Source organism: Enhydra lutris, unplaced genomic scaffold, assembly GCF_002288905.1.
Source record: "Enhydra lutris kenyoni isolate GAN:26980312 unplaced genomic scaffold, ASM228890v2 scaffoldscaffold20, whole genome shotgun sequence".
In the NCBI taxonomy this organism is placed as follows: Eukaryota; Metazoa; Chordata; class Mammalia; order Carnivora; family Mustelidae; genus Enhydra; species Enhydra lutris.
In genome coordinates this window covers 2049914-2069125 of record NW_019154104.1, presented here as the reverse complement: position 1 = coordinate 2069125, position 19212 = coordinate 2049914, and the positions used below count along the sequence as shown (strand labels likewise).

General features: G+C 41.6%; 1 protein-coding gene across 5 annotated transcripts in view; it reads left to right on the top strand.

Moving 5' to 3' along the window:
* LOC111148500 (DDB1 and CUL4 associated factor 5) overlaps positions 1 to 19212 on the top strand; it is a 99878-nt gene that overhangs the window by 42360 nt on the left and 38306 nt on the right. For 4 of the 5 annotated variants that reach the window (XM_022505101.1, XM_022505099.1, XM_022505102.1 and 1 more), the window contains exon 6: positions 11756 to 11969. In XM_022505101.1, coding sequence (XP_022360809.1) covers positions 11756 to 11969 — 214 coding nt within the window. Of the gene's footprint in view, positions 1 to 11755; positions 11970 to 12504; positions 12571 to 19212 lie in introns of those variants that run through there. The other variant, XM_022505104.1, reaches the window with a different exon arrangement.

The following is a 19212-nucleotide window of genomic DNA, read 5'->3' as shown; positions in this document are numbered from 1 at the left end:
TGTAATGGCATGGATCAAAATTTTGTCTCTAAGGAATAAATCCCTAAAGGAGGTTATAAGGGTTCTTAATGGGTTTTGACTGCCTGTCAGAGTTCTGTGGGGAAGCCAGAGATTCTGGTGAAGTTGCTGTCTAGTTTTTAGGCCACGAGGTGGAGCTCTAGAATCAGCTTTGTCCATTGGAAGGCACCCGGGCCCCTGGTATTCTCAGACTTTAGAGGGCATCAGAATCACCTGGGAATCTAGTTAAAATGCTCCTTCCTGGAGCACAGATCCAGAGATTGAATTGTTAAGACCTGAGGCAGGACCTGTGAATCTGCCATTTGCAACGGCTATTCCAGATGATTAAGCAACTTCTCATTTCCTGCAAGATGGGAGCTGTGGTTATTAAAAGGTCCATGTTGGGGTTGGGGGGGATAGGGGAAGGTCCATGTTGAATTTATTTCTGTGTTCATTCTGATCCAGGGTCTTTGGACTTTAGGCCAGAGCTTCCCCATTCCCATTCCTTTGCACAAGCACAAATGTGCCTTTTATAAGAGACCTCAGAACATCTGGGGAATGGATGGGAGTTCTGGAAGCATGTACCAGTCCATATCCTTCCTTTAATATTCCCGAATATTGCTATTCAGAAGGAGGTGATGTCAGATCCTGAAATCAAGTGGACTTTCTTGTTGTAAAATCAAATCTTTTCTCTTTAAAAAAATTTTTATAGTAAAAAAAATTTTAGATACAAATATTAGTAAAAGGAAAAATAATGTACCTATTGCTCAGCTTCAGTAATTAACCCATGGACAGTCTTGCTTCATTTATTCCTCATCTGTGACTTCCCTTCAAAATTATTTTGAATCGATTTCCCTGTAATATGATCTCATTTCTTTGTAAATACTTTACTACGTATCTCTGAAAGATAATTCTTTTCCTTTTTATTTTTTAAAGATTTTATCTATTTATTTGACAGAGTGGTAGAGCACAGGCAGGGGGAGTGACAGAGGGAGAAGGAGACTCAGGCTGAACAGGGAACCCAGTGTGGGGCTCCATCCCAGGGCCCTGGGATCCTGACCTGAGCATAAGGCAGACGCTTAACCACTGAGCCACCCAGATGCCCCAGGATAATTCTTTTTTAAATTGAGATAAATTCAGGAGCACTTGGGTGGCTCAGTCATTAAGCATCTGCCTTCAGCTCAGGACATGGTCCCAGGGTCGTGGGATCGAGCCCCACATCGGGCTCCCTGCTTTTCGGGAAGACTGCTTCTCGATCTTCCACCCCCCTGCTTTGGTTCCCTCTCACGCTGTGTCTCTCTTTGTCAAATAAATAAATAAAATCTTTAAAAATAAATAAATAAATAAATTGAGGTAAAATTCACATAACATAAAATTAACCATTTTAAAGTGAAAAGGTCAATAGCATGTAGCATGTTCACAGTGTTTTATAACCACCACCTCTATCTAGTTCCAAAACATTTTCATTCTCCTAAATTAAAACTCATACCCTTTATGCCGTGACTCCCCAGAATACTTTTCTCTTGGTAGCTTCTGGCTACCATCTATCTGCTTTCTGTTTCTTTGGATTTACCTGTTCCAGCTGTTTCGTACATTATGTGACCTTTGGTCTGGCTACTTATACTTATCATCATGTTTTCAAGACTCATCCACGTTGTAGCATATATCAGTACTTCATTCCTTTTTATGGCTGGATAATATTCTATTGTATGGATATACCACATGTTGTTAATCACCCTTTGATAGGTATTTGAGTTGTTTACACTTCTTGGTACTATGAACAGTGCTACTATTAACATTCATGAAGAAGTATTTGTTTTGAGTACCTGTTTTCAGTTCTTTCAGGTATATACCTAGCAGTAGAATTACTGGGTCATATGGTAATCCTATGTTAAAACTTCTTGAGGAACTGCCAAATTACTTTCTATAAAAAGATAATTCTTTTAAAAAACATAATCCCAGTATTATCATACCTAAGAAATAACAATAACTTCTTAATATCATTGCATCTATTTAATTAGTTTTTAAATTTCCTTAATTGTTGGGGCACCTGGCTGGTTCATTTGGTAGAGCATGTAACTCTTGATCTCGGGATTATGAATTCAAGCCCCACGTTGGGTATGGAGATTACTTAAAATCTTTAAAAAAGAAAATTTCCTTAATTGTCTCATGAATGCTACATATGATTCAGGATTTAGATAGGGTTCATACAAAGCAATTATTTAATATGGCCTCTGAGTCTCTTAATCTATAACTATTCCCACCTCTCACATTTTTCCCTTGCAAATCTATTTGTTAAAATAACTATTATTTATCTTACGGAATTTCTCACATTTTAGATTATAGTGATTGCATTTACACTGTCGTTTAGCATGTTTCTTCTGTCCCATTTTTTCCTGTAAACTGTTTTTAGATTAAGGGGCTTGAAGTGATTCAGGGTTTTGTGGGTGGTTTTATTTTTGGGGGGTTTTTTTGGTTGTTGTTACAAAAATATTTCATAGGTGGCATTAGATATATCCATAAGGAAGCTAAAAATGTCTAGTTTTGTCTCTACTTTTGTTTTAAAATACATTGACCGACTTCTAATTTGGCTTTTTGAAATACAAGTGGTGCTGCTGAAGTTGTGGAGAAACTGGATTGCTCCTGCATTGCTGGTGGGAATGTACCATCGTATAGCCACTCTGAAACATAGTTTGGTAGTTCCTTTATAGATTAAAAATGAACTTCCCAGGCTCAAAAGATACATACTGCATGATTCCATGTAAACATTCACAAACTAATATATTTGAACAGATGGAGAACCGATAAGTGGTTGCCAGATGTTAGCAATGGGGATAGAGTGGGGATGAATGTGGCCATACAAGGAAGGGTAGCATGAGGGAGTCTTGTGATGATGGTAACATAAGTGTCTTTTTTTTTTTTTTTAATATGGCATGCTTCGCGAATTTGCGAGTCATCCTTGCGCAGGGGTGATGCTAATCTCTGTATCGGTCTAGTTTTAGTATAGCTGAAGTGAGCACCACAGGTGTTTTAATTGTAGTGGTTACGTGAAGCTGTGCATGTGATCTAATTGCATAGAGCTACAAAGACACACACACACACACACACACACACACAAATGAGTGCATGTGTAATCCACAAAATCTGAATAAGTTCTATAGATTGTATCAATGTAAATTTCCTGGTTTTGATATTTTACTATTGTTATGTAGGATGGTAACACAGGGAGAGGGTGGCTAAAGGGTACAAAGGACCTTCTTATACATGTCTCTGCAACTTCCTCTGAATCTGTACTTGCTTCAGAATTAGAAGTTAAAAAAATATGAATTCTGTCTTAGTAATGTTCTCCTTTTAAAACTTTGAATAAAGCTGAAGTCCATTCTGACTACTACTTCTTCTGGTCCTTGTCCCCTGTCCCCTCCCCTGAGGGTAATGAGTGTTAGGAATTTGTAGTATATGCCTCCAGAACTTTTTTTTTTTTTAACTTTTATATGCTAACATATGTACCCATAGAAAACATACAGAGTTGTCTCTGTATCCATGTATGTTTTTCACTCATCAGTATATGTTGGAAATTTACCCATACATTAATATACCTAGATTTATCTCATTTCTTTTGCCAGTTAAGAATTTGAGTCAATTCTCGGACCCTTTCTGTTGAGTCAGCTGAGATTTTTCTTCTAGAAGTCTATTGTAAGCACTCCCACCCCTGTGTCCCCAGTGGAGGGTAGATACTCTTCCTATGTTTCTCACTACACATGTTCCCCTTACTATAACACTATTTGTGTTATAGATAGAAACTTTTGATTTCCTTATCCCTAATTGGTTCTTGAGGTTGTCTCCTTCATCTTTTTTTTTCTTTCTTAAGATTTTATTTATTGGGGTGCTTGGGTGGTTCAGTTGTTAAGCGTCTGCCTTCGGCTCAGATCACGATCCCAGGGTCCTGGAATCAAGCCCCGAATCGGGCTCCCTGCTCAGCGGAAGCGTGCTTCTCCCTTTCCCACTCCCTTTGCTTGTGTTCCATCTCTTGCTGTGTATGTGTCTCTCTCTCTCTCAAATAAATAAAATCTTTTAAAAAAAGATTTTATTTATGTATTTGACAGAGACAGTGAGAGAGGGAACACAAGCAGGGGGATAGGGAGAGGGAGAGAAGCAGGTTCCCCGCTGAGTAGGGAGCCTGAGAGGGGCTCCAGTCCCAGGACCCTGGGATCATGACCTGAGCTGAAGGCAGGTGCTTAACAACTGAGCCCACCCAGGTGCCCCATCTCCTTCATCTTATTTCATACTTGAAACTATGGGCCTAGTATAGTATGTAAAATAGTTAGCAGGTATTCAGTAAATGTTTATTCAGTAAATGCACGCATGAACACGTGAGTTAATGAATGACAGGACAGGGTGTGAAGTGAATTACTTAGATAAATCCTCTGGCCCTGATGCCTCCTCATCTGATACTATTTTCTTGGTTAGAATAATCCATCTCCACCATGTATTCTGTGAAATCTTGTTTTTTTTGTTTTGCAGTTTATTTGTCTTTAAGAATTATTTATTTGAGAGAGAGGTGGGAGGGACAGAGGGAGAGGGAGAGAGAAACTCAAGCAGACTCCACGCTGAGCATGGAGCCCCACATGGGGTTCGATCTCACCATCTGGTATCATGACCTGAGGCAAAACCAAGAGTCCAGCACTTAACCAGCTGTGCTACCAAGGCGCCCCTCTGTGAAATCCTGTTGAGCCAAGAAGCAGAAAAAATTTGCTGGTCCTACGTCTGCTGCTTATCTGTCGTGTGCTCAGGACCAAATCATGTAACTGCTCAGGACCTTGGTTTCCACCAGTGTGAAATGAGAATCCTAGGATCATGGCCTGAGCTGAAGGCAGATGCTTAACCGACTGAGCCACCCAGGTGCCCTGCCTCTTGCAGTTTTTCCAATTTTCTGCTGCTTTGTGGCTTGCCTCTCAGATTGGGTTTCATGTGTAGATAAATGTCAGGACCCATGTGAACTTCGGTGGATCCCATTTTCCTTTTTAATGTACAAAGTCAGAGTTTTTCAAACTGCTGCTCATGATCCATTAAATCATTCATTCAGCAGCTCTTTATTGAATGACGATTATGTGTCTGGCACTGTTTAAGCACTTGGGATATATGGGGAAAACAAACAAAAGCTCACAGTCTAGTGGGAAAAGACAAATAAGAAACAAAAATACATAAAAATATATGGTGTAAGATGGTGATTCATATACTGCAGAAGAATAAAGCAGGCAAGGGAGACAGGGAGTACTGGGGAGCTTGTATTTTTGCACAGGGTGTCAGAAAGGGCCTAGTTGAGGAGGATACTTGAAGAAAGAGGTGAGTGAATGAATCATGGACATCCCTGGAGAGAAGCATTCTGGACTTCAGGATCTGCAAATGCAGACCCTGAAGCAGAAGCATGTTTGACTTGTTCTAGGGTCAGCAAGGAAGCATAATGTGGTTGAAGTAGAGTAAGGTAAGAAGAGTGCTAGAAGGTGGGGTCAGAGATACAGGGATCGGGGAGGTGGTTGTCTAGGGTTTTACTGGTGTTGTAAGGAATTGGTTTTTACTCTGGTGTAAATGGGGAGCCACTGGATGATCTTTAGCAAAGTAATGATGTGTTCTGACTCATGGTTCATCATCCCTCTGGCTGTGTTATTCAAGATAAATGAAGCATGGGCCAAGAGTGGAAGCAAGGAGGCTAAGGTAGGAAGCTCTTTCAATAATTCTGTGGGCCACGACATCAATTTAGATGGTCACAAGTATTTATTAAATAAAAAATATATAGAATAGAAAATCAGTGCATAGCATTATAGTAGGTGGTAAGTATTGTTTAATGAAGTTATGCTAAAAGATGTGGGTGTATTGGGATGCGGTATAAAATGTACTTTACAGAAGGTTGCTAGAAAAAAGTTTCAAAGCCATTATTCTAAGACAGTTCTGTGACTGCCAGCTAGAAGGGACTTCGGTGTTTGGATACGTTCCCAGTGAGCGGCTCCTGTGAGAAACAGGCTGGCTTCCTGTTTCTTCTCCCATCACTCAGCACTTTGGCCTGGCCTTCCCTCCCTTTCTTTTGCATCCCTCGCATCTCTCATTTTCAACTGTTTGTGTAGGAGTTCTTCCTAGAAGGTAAGAAATGGAAATTTTGTTTTCAGACCCTCTTCTGCTTAGGATTTTTTCCAGACTTTGCCTCTTTCCTCTTTAACATTCCTCCAGCTTTGTGATCTTGTGCCCTAACAGTCATGTACCCACCCCAGTTTCCCTTCCTGCCATCAGGGACTGCCTGTTCACCTGCATGTATTCCCACCCCTCCTGCAGCACTGTTACCGTTGATATAGGAGCTGCCATCCCAGTCTCCCTCTTCCCCTGGCTTTTTCCTGCCTCTTGCCACCCACTGTTCATTAAACTCTCCCTTTCCAGTTTTATGTACTGTGAGGTCGGGGCTGATGCTAATGTAAAAATCTGTCAGAAGGTAGGACCGGGAGTAGTTAGTTGTAAGTGAAGATTAAATGGCTGCTTACGAAATCCCTCTCTGTTTTCTGTAGCTTGGGATGAAGGGGGATTCTGAGTAAGCCAGGCCATCTGATGAACTGAGATGACTAAATGTTGAGTCCTTTGTTCTGTGGGAAATTCATGAGTGTCCTAGAACAAATCTTTTGGTTATGGCAGTGCCTCTTACTTTATTTTGAGATCTTGTTTGGTTCTGTGTGGTTTTTGGGATCTCTGGGCCAAATGCAAAAATTTAGGTTCCAGATCACTTCAACTTTGGGTATGTCCCTTTTCTGGAAGATGGTGTGATTAGAAACACTGCAAGCCTGCCATCCACGTTTGCTTCGTGGAGGGACTAGATATGTCATTTGATCATTTAAAGATGTGTCTCTCTTTTTTAAAAGATTTTATTTTTAAGTAATCTCTGTACCCACACCATGGGGCTCAAACCCACAACCATGAGATCAAGAGTTGCATGCTCTATTGACTGAGCCAGCCAGGCGCCCCTATCCAAAGATCTCTTTATCAGAAATTTACTAGGCCCTTCTGCCAACTTCAGTCAAACTCAAATTTCTGGGTATTCAAGAAGGGAAAGAAATCTTATCAGGTACGCTGAACCTGTATCTATATTTCAAGCAGGGGGGTTTGGCAGCGAATCATGCTCTGGGGAAAGTGAGTTTGTTTAGACACAGATCACAGCGTTATCTTTCTCATACTAGTTGTCTAATAGTTCCAGCTTCCTCTAGGGAAGTCTCAATCTTGGAATTGAGGATTGTGTTAGAAAAAACAAAAGAGAAACCCCAGGTTCTCCTGCCAACTCGCATAAAATAAATGGCTGAGGGATTATTATGACCCTGAGCATACTTAAATAAGATTGGTGTGGGCTGTGACTCCCTGAACTTGTTTGCTTTCTACTTCTAGTGTTCTCTAGGATTTGTCATATTCTGTGGGTTGTGCGAGTACAAAATGTCCTTTACTCCTTATAGGTTATCCCATCCTAAAGCAGAAACTGGAGGGGAGGAAGGGATTTCCCCCACCTATATAGGATCTTGATTTTGCCACTCTGGTTGTACAATACCAGGTCTGATGTCTGTGATTTGGAATAACAGTGCATTTCACGGGTGTTATTGAAGCTTTCACTTGGAAACTGTAAGGAATTTCATGCTGGTGGGCATTGGTAAATCATGTTGGTACCGGCAGATGAATTAGTTAGTCATGGTTTTATGGAAATCTAGGTCCATAGAATCTAATCTTGGAAAAGTTAGCAGTGCCCTGTCTTGCGTTGAACATGATCACATCGTATATTTCTCCCAGTTCCTTTCCTTGGAAACAGCCTTAGCCTGTTTCTCTTCTATTCCAAGGCCTTATCCTTGGCCAAGTACTTTTAAAAATGTTCTTTTTACTCCGTAAGAACAATAAAAAAGTCCATTTGAATACTGGAGGTGGGAGGGAGCAAAAAAGGAAAAATTCAGGAGAGCACACTAGTGAGAAATATTTTCCTGTTGTTCTGTGGTTCTCTTGCTTTTCGTCCTGGATCTTTTACATGCTGACCCTTGGATTACCTCCTACCCCATTCTTGTTGCATTTTATGACAAATCATTGGTTGAAGATAGGTTGGGAATAGATTTTTTGCTTTTCTTTTTCTAAATAAGGATATTTTGAGTTGAATACATTTTAATCTGTTGCTTGCCTTTCAAGATACTGCTCGTCTTGTCTGGGTGCATAATGGTGGCCATTTTTCTGAAGAGCGGGGGTAGTGCCATCTCCCTTATCAAGATCAAGAGTTGAGAAAGCAAGTAAAGATTGAAGCAGTCTTCCCTCAGTTCTCCAAGAGGAAATGAGAAACTTCTCCGTTGGGGAATGTATTGATGACAGGAAAAAGACATTTCAGGCACTCTTGGTAGAGAGAAACTCTGGTTTTCAAAAGGATTAGAGTCCTTTCTGCTAATGGACATGGGGCTGTAAAAAGTGCCATATTGTATAGTTGGGTTTTTTTTGAACCTCTGGTAATCTACCTTCTCTCCACCTTGTTTTCCTCCTGACCCCATTCTCTCTTCTCTTCCTGCTTCCTTTCCCCCAAAATGCCAAAAATGAAACCAACCATGTTTCTCAAGGTGGTTTGAAAGTCACATGCATCAGAATTAATTGGGGTTGTTAAATTCAGATTCCTGGGCCCACTTCCCAGATTGAATTAGAATATCTGGGGGTGGATCCAGAGAATCCACATTTTTAAAGAGTCCCAGATGATTTCTCAGGCACTTTACACTTGGAACCTTAAACTACAGATCTTTGACATAATCTTTGTATCTTGACTGTGAGGGCAGACTGCTTCTAAGCTTTTTCTTCCTAATGAACTAGATCATCCTTACCATTCTCACCAGGAAGAGCCAGCTGTAGAGCCCCTGCTGAGAAATCATGGTTAGCATCGTTCACTCTCTGGATTTCAGGTATCATTCTGCCCTCTGGAAGGAGTTGAATTTTGTGCCCAAACACGAAGTATTCTGTTTTAGCAACTGATGCTTTTTAGACAGCACCCCCAGATGCTCTAGGAGTGAGTTCTACACCCTTCCCTCTGTGTGAGAGAAAGGAGTTCCCTGCCCAGAAGCACAGGCGAGAGAAGTTAGTGACTCTCCTAGAGCCCACAAACAGACCTCTGTAGGGTGGCTAGAATGCAAAATCAGTCAAGGAGCTCCGGTGGGGGTGGGGTGGGCCTGATGCCTGTCCTGGGCAGACTTCGACAGGTCTGACTAGAATCAGCAGAGGAAATTCCTGTTAACCAATGCAAAGGGCGTTTGCCAGAGGCCCCAGCTTTCCTGTCAGAGGTGCCCAAGCCGATGCAAACTCCTGCTGCTGTTGCTGGTGTGGGGCTGGCCACGTTTCTTGCCGTGGAGTCTTGTTTCCACCCCCAGCTCCTCTTCAGTCCTACAGATGGTGGTTTATTTGTACACTCTGTGCTGCTGTGGGATTGAAAGCCTCTCATTGTTTTTGAGCTCAGTGTTTAGATAACACCGCATGCCTGTGGCAGCTAGGGCACCCTGTGAAGGAAATGCCTGGACTCTAACAGCCCCGTCATTCATTCTCTGTATGTGAGTGAGTGTGGCCTCTGTTGAGGACCATTATGAGAACATTTCTCTGCAGAGATTATTACTTGGGGCCTGCAGGGCTATCAGCCTTCTTCTTGATGTTGGGAGTACCAGGCTCTGTTTCCTAAGTCTTCTTTCTCCTTCCATTCTATTCAATCCTACAAGGATTAAAGCCTATTTTGCCCCAAGCCTTGTTTCCGCATGGAGCTGCAGTACCAGAGCTTGCCTCCCTCTGGTGAGAAGACTGCTCTGGAAGACAGGGCTGACCCACACTCGTGTGGGTGTAGATGGTTTGACGACTAGGCCAGGTTGCCAGCTGCCTTTGCACGTGATTCCAAGGGCTCCTTTTCCTATGGGATATCTCTTTTCCTGTCCCCTTAATCTTACCCTTCACGCTCACAGCAAAAAAAGAAAATGTGGTGTCTTCATTCAATATTAAATCTCTTCTGGTAGTTTATAGCTCTTTAAGTTTTCACTTGGTAAAATGCTATTAAAACTTCTTCCTTAAAAATGTTCAGATAAATCTGCCAGGCTCTAATTTAGGTCTCTCAAGGCCGTTTCCAGCTCTGTGATTCCCTAGAATTTATAAGCTGTTTTTTTCCTAAAACTACTAGGACTCTTTTCTTTCCAGGACAACAACATCTGTGTGAGGCAAAATGAGTTCGTAGTTTTGATGTCACATAAATTTCTGTGTCACTCCTGGTGTATATACTTAACCTCACTTTCCTGCCAGTAATTCAGCGCCCCAAGAATTGAATGCAGAGTACAAAAGAAGTTGGTTATGATATGGTCAGTGAGTAGTTCATCCCTTTGTAATGAAATAGAGTCTGGTTAATCAAGGGCACTAATTACCGGAAGATAAACACACAGATACACACCCTTTGCTATTTAGTATTGTATAATTGTTAATGTTCATGGCCAATCTGGTTCACTGTAAAACTGAAAGTATCTTCTGAGTCATCAAAAGAAATTATTTGGAACCAGACTGTGTGAGTTTGTTTTAATGTTAGGAATATTATAAGACTCCAGAAGAATAGTAGGTGAACCAGAGTGTTTCAGTCTCCCTAGTGAAGCTAGAAAAATATATATGCCAAAGTACATATAGACTTGTTGGGAATTGTACAGGAAAACAAGTCATCCTGCTTCTCTAATTGTTACAGTACTTACCCTGCATTTAAATTGAAATTTTTTGTTTAATATTTACTCTTTAGTTATGCCATCTAGAACATAAAGTTTCTGTGAACAGATTAAAAATTCAAAAATAAATGCTTAAGTAATAAAATGATTTTTTAGAAGATTTTTTAATTCATTTTTTATTCATTTATTCACCCCGGGAGCACAGGGGTGGGGGGGGGAGAGGGACAAGCAGATGTGCCACCGAGCATGGAGCCTGACAAGGGCTCCACCCTAGGACCCCAGGATCATGACCTGAGCTGACTTAACAGATTGAGCCACCCAGGCGCCCCAGTAATAAAATGATCATTGTTAAAAAAAATATCCAGGGGCACCTGGGTGGCTCAGTTGTTTAAGCAACTTCCTTCAGCTCAGGTCATGATCCTGGAGTCCCCGGATCAAGTCCCACATTAGGCTCCCTGCTCAGCGGGGAGTCTGCTTCTCCCTCTGACCCTCCCTCTTGTCAGGCTCTCTCTCTCATTCTCTCTTTCAAATAAATAAATAAAATCTTTAAGAAATATATCCAAATTAAACAGTAAAGTATCTGTTTTTCTTGCTGATGTGCTTTGTGTCTCTAATACAAGGATAAATATGTCAGTTAAATGTCATCCATGATTAGCCAGTTAGAGTGGACACAACTTATCTCGCAGGGACTTGGTGAGTATCTGCTTGATTATGTAGTTAGCTCAGGAAAATGAAGTAACTAATCATTTTAATATGTCTTTTCTTTCATGATGCTTTTATTCTTTATTTCCTTTAAATTAACTGGTAATTCACCTTTTAGAGATTGAAAAGAGGAACTGATAGGTTAAATAACTTGCTCTAATGAAATCAAGGAGCCATTCTTATCCCATTGTTATCGTCTAGCCTACCGCATAGAAGTAATTCCAGATGTACAAACCTGGCAGGAGATTCTGGACACATTTTGGGAAGAAGTAAATGTGGTCATTTTGTAGACTCTTGTCCATCCTGCCTCATGCCCAATCCCTCTGCTTCCTGCCTTCCAGTTCTCTCCTGCGCTATGGTGGCAATCTATCCCTCCAGAGTGCCATGAGCGTGCGATTCAACAGCAACGGCACCCAGCTCCTGGCCCTGAGGCGTCGCCTGCCCCCTGTGCTCTATGACATCCACTCCCGCCTGCCTGTGTTCCAGTTTGACAATCAGGGTTACTTCAACTCTTGCACCATGAAAAGTTGCTGCTTTGCAGGGGATCGCGATCAGGTAGGTACCCTCTGTCCCTGCATCCTACATTCGTGCTTTCCTCTCAGATTGCTCCTTCTGTGCTGGTCTGTTTCTCTTTAGCATCATATCAGAAACTACTGAGGCACACTGTGTCTCTGGAATTCTAGCATAATATTGAGTTTCTTTATCAGAGCTGCCTCTGAGTAATGCGAGGCACACACCATGAACCAAGGCTGGCCATGGTATAGTTCTGAGCAACCAAACTTTGCCAGGTTTGTGAACAGACTTTAAGGTTCTAAGAATGTGTCATTTCAAAAGGAAGGAGGGAGTCCCTGGAAAATTAGCCTCCTGAAAAAAGAGAGACTATGTGTGTGTGTGTGTGTGTGTGTGTGTGTGTGTGTGTGTCTGTCTGTCTATCAGTAAAACACAATGATGAATGAAACACCCTAAGTACCATCCAAGAGACACACATCCTGAATGTTCCCTTGGGATAGCATCTTTTTCGTGGATGAGATGGGCTGAGCGGCTTTGTTTGAGAGAAAGCCAGATGCTGACTCTTACTTTTTATTGCCAGCCTCACAACTGGGAAGGAGAACCCAATCTGCATTTCCAGCCTTTTCAGAGTCTCGCTGGGAATTGAAATACTGATGTTGACTTAGAACTGGCAGTTTAAAAACATGCTTGGCATTCATGCACCTGTCTTGGCCATAGATGTTCTGAAGTGGGTGTCAGTGTGTAGACCAGTTAGACTGGTCTCAGTAATCAAGCTGAGTAAAGACAAATATAAAGAAGCATTGATCAAATAAACAAATTGGGTTTTTTCCCCCCTTCTCAAGCAGAACAAATCTCATGCTATTTCACATCTAGATTGGAAAGAGAGAGACCTTAGTTTCGTGCTAATGCTTGGTGTTTTCTTTGGGCTCATCATCATCTTTAACATATAATTCTCATATGCTCTACTTGCCTCTTTAGAGTTATTTGCGGGCAAGGGACATAAAAGAAACAGTTCTTGGGGAACCTGTGAAGACCCTGCTCTTTGAAAGCAGAGCCTTGGGTTTTTCTTCCCAGACTGAAATTGCTACATGCTCCCCAACGTTAGAGTTTAAAGACTAATATATGCAGTAGGGGCTCATGTTGAATTGTGTTAAATGTTAGAGAAACTGAAAATGTCTTTTAAGTTGTCTAGACTAGGGACGTCCCTTTTGTAAATAGAGAATATGTGTCTAAATTCAGAACTATGTTGAAGTCAAGGGGCCTAGGGCCTACTTAGCTGTGATCCACACTGGAAACCACTAGGTGGCCTCAGTCATAAAAGCGATGTCTCCTTGAAGAAGCCAAAATGCCTAAATGACTTAGTTTTTACAGGCTGTGTGTTCCTGGGGTGGGAATAAGCATTGTTTCTAGACAAGATCAGACTCACAACAGAACAGATCATTATCCACTCTTTCGATTGGTTGATTTCATTTCACTTAGATGTGGAAATGACAACCAAGCCTCTCCCTCCCTTTCTCCCTTCCTTTCTTCCTTCTTGCCTTTCTTGCTTTTAACTTTATTTTCCATCTTCTGTCACTCTCTTGTGATTCTTATTTCAATGACCAATAAAAAGCAGACACTAAATGTAATGGTTTATTGGGTTTTATTACTAGAAACAGAGGGGCTGAGGGAGAGATGAAAGATATGAAGGAGAATAGATGTTGATTTTCTTTCAGTTCCTATATTAGCAGCCAGAACCTGTCTGCGTGGAGCCCTTAAAGACCCAGCCAATATGAGTCTAGCCAATTATTACTCTAGCCAATTATGTAGAACACCCCGACCACGCTTTCTTAACCTCTGCAATACCAACTTTTTTGTTGAATAATTCTTTGTTTTGTGGGCTTCTCTTGTGCACTTCAGGATAGTTAGTAGCACCCCTGGCCTATCCCCACTAGATGCCAGTGATGTCTTCCTAGTCATCCCCCAGACAACCAGAAATGTCTCTAGACTTTGCCAAATGTCCCCTGGGGGAAAATTGCCCCGATGGAGAAACTATGACCTAGATTATAATAACCATTTTTCCCAAATACACTGGGACAGGTATTTCCACAGGCAGAACCAGAGTAAGTGTTCGTGATTGTCCTGGTTACATACATTGGCAAGATGTAGTTGTTTATTGCCTTTAAGGATATACATAATGATAAAAACATTGAATAGCTTTTGATTTTTTTTCTTTTCAGATTTGACCAATTTATTAGGTGTGTTTTTAAAAAGAATATTTAATTTCTACACCCCACGTGGGGCTTAAACTCATGACCTTGAGATCAAGAGTCATATGGTCTTCCAACTGAAGCAGTCAGGCACTCCTTATGTGTGATTTTTTTATCCTATGGAAAAAGTCTATGGGTACTGTATCCTCTCTAACACACTAGACTGTTTTTTGGTTGGGATATGTGGTTTTCTGTGAAGGTGGATGCAAAGTCATTGAATCTACCTTTGGATCCATTTCAGAGGTAGAGTCTTTCAAGTTTGTTCATAGTCCCTGTAGAGATGATCAGAAGTATATAACGTAGGGAATAGGAAGTACAGAGATTTATGTTAGGCTATTTTGTTCACTCTTTGGGGACTAAGAAATGAAGTGTGGCTAATTCATCATTGTCTTGTCTCTAATACCTGGCACACAGTGAAAGCACAATAAATATTTGTTGAAGCAAATCTTTTTTTTTTTTTTTTTTAAAGATTTTTTTTTTTTAATTTATTTGACAGAGATTACAAGTAGGCAGAGAGGCAGGCAGAGAAAGAGAGAGGAAGGGAAGCAGGCTTCCTGCTGAGCAGAGAGCCCAATGCGATGCAGGGCTTGATCCCAGGACCCTGAGATCATGACCTAAGCCGAAGGCAGAGGCTTTAAACCACTGAGCCACCCAGGCGCCCCTGTTGAAGCAAATCTTGAATACTTTGGTCAACCTGTGGTTTTTAGCTTTTTAGGCCTAAGGCTTCTCTGACTATAAATCAGAATTGGTAAGTACCATTTTTTCCTGCTCAACTTCCAGGGGCTTTATGAGGATGAATTAATAGATTTTCAGTCAGACTAATCTACTGAGCTTATACTTTCTAAGTGTTGTGCAGGAGGCCAAACTTACTCTCTCATTGCTAGAACATGTCTCTCAGAGGGGATTTATAGCCTCTGACTTTCCACATTCAGAGCTAAAGCAGCAGCTGTCACGGTTACAGTATGATCTGCAGGACTGGCATTATAGTCTCTGACTAGTCCAGACAGGACTTTTTCTGCTGCTTTCAAATTCCAATGCCTACTCTTTCCTTATATTGGTCTTTATATTTGCTCTTGTTTTTGTATACTTCAAGAACGCCCACAGCTGGAGGCTCTGTGCTCTGGAACTCTTCATTTAGTCATAGGCTGGGTAACCATCCCAGAGAGGAATCTGAGAATTTCCATAATAGGAATGAACATGGTCAAGAAAGACACTAAGTGATCTGTCTATCTAAGACAGCCTTCTGGCTTTTAATTACAGTGAGATTAGTCTTTCCACACAAATGGACCCAGATATTGTGCCAGAGAGCCTAGCCTTCCTTTCTGACTAACCTAGGTTCACTAGGTATTTCTTCAGTCTCAAAATGAAATTAACATTTCAAGAAATTGGACTCAGGGAATAGAGTGTGAAATAGGCTGAGCCTACTTTGTGTCTCGCCTGTGCTCAGCGCTACCATTGTAGATGAATTCTAATTATAGAGCTATTAGAGATCATTTTGTATAATACTCCTTTTATAGATGAGAAAGAAAATTGAGTCTCAGAGATTTTGGGGACATAAGTTAAGACAAAATACATGTTTGTAGCTGAGCCAGGACTAGAACCCAGATTTTTGAGATCTCAGTAGAGCCCCTTTCTTTTTAAGATTTTATTTTTAGGGGTGCCTGGGTGGCTCAGTTGGTTGGGCAACTGCCTTTCGCTCAGGTCATGATCCTGGAGTCCCGGGATCGAGTCCCGCATCGGGCTCTCCGCTTGGCAGGGAGTCTGCTTCTCCCGCTGACCTCTCTCCTTTCATGCTCTCTCTCTCTCAAATAAATAGAATAAAATCTTTAAAATAAAAAATAAAATAAATAAGATTTTATTTTTAAGTAGTCTCTATACCCAACGGGGTGTGGGGCGGGGGGGACGCTCAAACTCAACAACCCTGAGGTCAAGAGTCACATTACAGCCCTTTTCACTCTACACCTTGATGCCAGCAGAAGCAAGGCAAGCAGCAAAAATGAGTGATTTGGGTTAGAGGTCATGGGTGGAGGTGGTGGTGACTGTGGCCAATATAGAGATCCCGCCCCATCTAAATATAAATGACTCCCATCTAAATGAAGCTTTGACTCCGCATCAGCCCATTGTTGCCCATGAGGGTGTCTGGGTTTTTTCAAGGGAAGCCGGAGATCAAGACCTTAGTGTAAAAATCTCCCGATTTTTAAAATATCACAACAAATTAAAACCTTACTGTATGAATAATTTAATCTGTACATCATACCTGTTCTACATTAGGAGCCACCAGTTTGAAACCTCTGGCCTCCAGCAGGATTTTTTTCTCTCATGTTTAGTTTCTTGGTCTGTCCCTAATTCATAGGTGAGTGGAGATAAGTTCCCTTTTCCTGTCTCCTACTGGACCCTTACTTCCTGCCTCCCTCTCCTCCCATCTTTTAAAATAAGAAAGCAGATACTTACTGAGCATCTACTGTGTGCCAGAGGCTGTGGTACACACATGACTGCCACTCCCTCCTCTGTGGGGAGTCTTCTTCCCCTCTCTCTCTCCCTCTCCCCCCTGCTCATGCTCTGTCTCTCTCTCTCTCTCTCTCTCAAATAAATAAAATCTTAAAAACAAACAAACAAACAAACAAAAACACACGACAGCCCAATAACAACCTCTTTCAAATTTTTTTCTTCTTGTTGTTTTTTTTTTTAAACTTTATTTAAAGTAATCTCTATACCCAATGTGGGGTTCAAACTCCTGACCCTGATATCAGGAGTTGCATGTTCTGACTAGGACAGCCAGGGGCCTCATGATTTTCATTGAAAGCCCTATATACAATCTGTCTTCCCAGCTCTTGGCCAAAAATACATAGTTTGTTTATTTCTCATACAATCTTTTTAATTATTCAGGTTTATAACTTCTGTCATCAGATAAGCTGGTATAAGTGACATCAGATTGGCTGAACATCAACAGAAACAATTAACCCAAATATGGCCTTGAACTTTTTTTTTTTAAACCAGCCCAACTTCTAGTCTTAAAGTATGGTGAGGAATCTTGCAGTCGGGGCACCTTGGTGGCTCAGTTAAGCATCTGTCTTCTGCTCAGGTCATGTTCCGGGGTCCTGGGATCGAGCCCCACATTGGGCTCCCTGCTCTGCGGGGAGTCTGCTTCTCCCTTTCCCTCCGCCTTCCCCCCACTTGTGCTCTCTTTCTCTGAAATAAATACAATCTTAAAAAAAATAAAAAAGAAAAGAAAAGAAATCTTTCAGTAAAATAGCACTCCTTCCTCTGGAGGCTGCCTAAATCCAAGGGCTCTCCTCCTTGCTATCACCATCGTACTCGGATTTTTTGTTTTTTCTTTTCTCCCTGAATCCTGACTGGGTACATTCTGTCTCCCAAGCTTCACACTCCCCTCTGCATACTCAGTGAGCCACTCTCTTAACAGGGTTAAAAAGAAGGCCAATTTTCCACCTGCTAGCTCTTCTGGCACACATACTTGTAAGGCAGCATTCTGCTTTTGTTCCCTTTCCTTCACAATTCCTTAAATGGTTCTTGCCCTAGATTGTGAAAGTCCACCAGAGCTCAGGATTCTGGGAAGTCAGTCTTTCAGGCTAATAGGTATATATGTAGTCTGGAAATGGACAGCGTGGTTATTTTTTTAATTTTTTTTAGATTTTATTTATTTCTCAGAGGGAATGCAATACATAGTGAATGCATAAGCAGGGGGAATGGCAGAGGGAGAGGGAGAAGCAGACTCCCCACTGAGCAGGGAGCCCAATGTGGGGCTCCATCCCAGGACCTTGGGATCATGACCTGAGCTGAAGGCAGGTTCTTAACCCACTGAGCCACCCAGGCGTCCTTGCTTTGGTAATTTTTTTTTAAAAGATTTTATTTATTTATTTGATAGACAGAGATCACAAGTAGGCAGAGAGGCAGGCAGAGAGAGAGGGGGAAGCAGGCTCCCCACTGAGCAGAGAGCCCGATGCAGGGCTCGATCCCAGAACCCTGGGATCATGACCTGAGCCGAAGGCAGAGACTTAACCCACTGAGCCAACCAGGCACCCCGCTGTGGTAATTTTTAAATCTTCTTTTGCTTTGGTTTTAACCTAAAGCCTGAACTTACAGTTCTACCTCTTGCTGAATATGGGATGGGGAAGGAAAGGGAAAGTATGATAACATTTTCTTGAAAGGGCTGAACTTTGTAGTTTCTGAGCACTGGAATCACTTACCCAGGGCTTTCTTTTAAACTTGATAGATGGCGGGGCCCCCAAAATCATGAGAATGAAATCATCCTAACTCATCCCCTGGAGAGAAGAGCTGACTTGTTCCCTGTTAGTCCAACAAAATGGCCTTGAATACGTGGCCTGGCCTCAGACATTACATCATCACTCAGCCTTTCTATGTTGACACTATGTGGGTATAGCAGAGGTGCAGGCATTCACCAGTGAGTGTGCTCCAGGCCAGTGAAGCACATAAAGTTTAACTTGATTCTTTCTATAACTCCATGTAGCCCTGATTAATCTTGCTGGGGGTGTGGCATGCCATATGTTCTCCTTTATCTGAAATAAAGGCACCCTCTTGGGGTCTGTCCTTTGACTTGCTTTGTGACTTGAGGCTATTATTTTCTTCTCCTCATCTTCCTTTTCTATCTTGTATATTTTTAGCCCTTTAGCTTCTGAGGCACTTTTCATTTCACGTTGAATCCTCCCAGTGACAGATTTCACCCCAGTGCAAAGCTGAGGCCTAGAGTGTTTGAAACAGCAGATGTCATCGGTCACAAGAGGAGGACTGGACTCAGTCTCTTGCTTGCGATCATGCTCTCTACTCTTCCTCATAGATGAGCTGCTACTTGGGTTCTACAGAGGAAGTGTTGGTAACACCTTCCATGGGCTAAGAGAAATTCCTTGTTGTATATATTATTTAGGTGAATTATTTTAGAGGCTTTTGTAGAGAGAAGGTAGCATGAAAATAATATCAGCTGTGTGTAACTCTTTTTGAATCCTGAACCTTTTCAAAAATCTAAAAGCTACAAACACTTATTCAGGAAAATGTACATATGCACA